This window comes from Dryobates pubescens, chromosome 16, assembly GCF_014839835.1.
Source record: "Dryobates pubescens isolate bDryPub1 chromosome 16, bDryPub1.pri, whole genome shotgun sequence".
Classification (NCBI taxonomy): Eukaryota; Metazoa; Chordata; class Aves; order Piciformes; family Picidae; genus Dryobates; species Dryobates pubescens.
The window spans coordinates 23,531,037-23,533,300 of NC_071627.1; the positions used below are offsets into that span (position 1 = coordinate 23,531,037).

At 45.6% G+C, this 2,264-nt stretch overlaps 1 protein-coding gene across 1 annotated transcript; it reads right to left on the bottom strand.

Annotated features, from left to right (window-relative positions):
- Positions 1 to 548: 548 nt before the first annotated feature.
- On the bottom strand, positions 549 to 1,930 carry LOC104309739 (neuropeptide Y receptor type 6). Its single transcript, XM_009911097.2, has one exon. The coding sequence runs from the start codon at positions 1,928 to 1,930 to the stop codon at positions 809 to 811; it is 1,122 nt and encodes a 373-aa protein (XP_009909399.1). The 3' UTR covers positions 549 to 808.
- Between the last annotated feature and the right edge of the window lie 334 nt (positions 1,931 to 2,264).

Below are 2,264 nucleotides of genomic sequence, written 5' to 3' on the forward strand. Positions count from 1 at the left end.
TGTGCCAGTCTCTCACCACCGTCCTGGGGAACAACTTCTTCCTAACATCCAATCTGAATCTCCCCACTTCTAGTTTTGCTCTATTCCCCCCAGTCCTTTCACTCTCTGACACTCTCAAAAGTCCCTCTCCAGCTTTCTTGTGGCCCCCTTCAGATACTGGAAGGCCACAATAAGGGTTTCCTTGGAGCTTTCTCTTCTCCAGACTGAATACAGTCCCCCCTGTAGAATACAGTTTCTGGGCTGAACTGGTACTAAACCAAAGCAAACTGCATGCTGAGGCTGAAAGGAAGATGGTTGGAGGCTTAGGATCACTAAAAGGCCTTTCCTTGCAGTGTGAACTGCCCATAAACTTTTATCCAGAAGGGAGGGAGGTGGGAACAATGTGGGGCTGGGAAATAGAAAGGCCAGAAAACAGGATGTGGTGAGGCTGATGGAGTGAGGAATGCCCTGGTATTCCTGGATTGCTTGGGTGAAGCCAGGGTGGAAGACTGAATCAGTGGCTGAAATGGAGATGGTTTTATCGGTGCTAAGGTAGTATATCAGTGAGTTGGGAACTGTGGATTAAAAGGGATGTTAATACTGTTTATAATTCATTGTTATTGATCTTTAAGACTCTTGGCAGGTGTTTATTAGCAGTAATGCTGTCATAAAGTACCTGTTAACAGGATACCTGTGGGAGCATAATCCTGTTTTTGCAGAGCTAAATGGCAAAGACTTCCTTTGAACTCAGCAGTAACAGGATCAGGACACACAGACAGAGGCCATCTGCAACAAAATGCAAAGTTTTGGAAACTGCTGTTGGATTACTTTAGATATCCACAGGGGGATTAGTTAGTCTCAGAGATGCCTTAGATGCATCGGTTTGCAGATTTGAAAGGGCAATGTTTTCGTATTCCTCTTGCGATGCCGAGCATCTGCAGTGGTGAACTAACACCACCAGATCCTTCTGTAAGTTCTTGTTAAGGTAGCCATAAAAGATGGGATTGATACATGTAGAGATCATGGCCACGAGGTGGCATATTGTAAAGGCTAGGTTGTGATTACAGCTCATGAGCGCTTCGTAGTTCCAGTCAAAAACCACATTGAATATATTGAGAGGCAGCCAGCAAGCGGCAAAGGTCGCAACGATGGACACCAGCATCACGTTGATCCTTTTGTTTTCGCTCAGTCTGCCCTCACTCTCCCTCATCCTGTCTGTTTTGCAGTGTCTCCTTCGAAGACATACAAAGATCTTGAGATAGCAGATAAAAATAAACCCCAGTGGGAAGCAGTACTGGAAAACCAGCAGGGCAGTGGTAAAAGTCAGTTGTGCGGCAACAGATGGCCAGGCTTCGATGCAAGCCACCTTGTTCTTGTAGAAATCGCTATGGGAAGACAGGTGTTCGAAGGGTTCATCAGTTAATTGGTGAAATATTAAGAAAGGAATGGAGATTATGAGGGAGAAGCCCCAGATGAGAAGGATTCCCCAGTGAGCATGGGAGATAGTAGGCTTCCAGCCACGTGGGTTCACAATTAACTGGTATCTCTCAACGGCAATCAGTACAAGTGAGAAGGTGGAGACCGTGACAGACACACTTTGTGTGAAAGAAGTGATTTTACACAGAGCTTCCCCAAATATCCAGTAGTCCATTAAGGTGTATGCAACTGTGACAGGAATGCACATGATGCAGATCAAGACATCTGATAAAGAGAGGTTGGCAATCAGAACGTTGGTAACATTTTGAGCTTCTTTCCGCCTCTTTATGATAACGATCAGGCAGAGATTCCCAAAGAGCCCCACTGCTGTAACTAATGTGTAGGCTGTGATAAGCAGGAGTTCTGCAAGGAAGGACAGTTGGCATGCTTCAAAGTTCAGAAACTGTGAGTAGCTAATGTTAGAGGGGGTTTGATTAGAGAGAATCTCACTGGGATGCTGAATGGCTTTGTCCATCGTGAAGCTTCTCCCAACCTATGGACAAAACCTGGTGTTACTTAGAAGACACTTCAGAAGGAGCTCTCCAAGACAATGAGTACTGTGAGCCTGCTGGTGTAGTTGCTGTCCTTGAAGTTTTAAGCAAATCTAATCTCACTGATTATTAGAGAATTGGAAAAGCCAGAGAGTGAGTGCTAGTGGGTTTGTATCTGTGTGGGTGGAGGCTGATGCTGCCTTTCTGACAGAGTTAGAGACCTGGAACTGGTTGTGATGTGTCAGGCACAGCAGTGACAGCTCTGATCACACCGCTCTGCACATTTCCATACAAATCCTCTTTTGCCAGCTGGGGATA

Bases quoted from the DNA above. Each gene is read 5' to 3' on its own strand.
- LOC104309739 (XM_009911097.2), bottom strand. From the start codon at position 1,930: ATGGACAAAGCCATTCAGCATCCCAGTGAGATTCTCTCTAATCAAACC.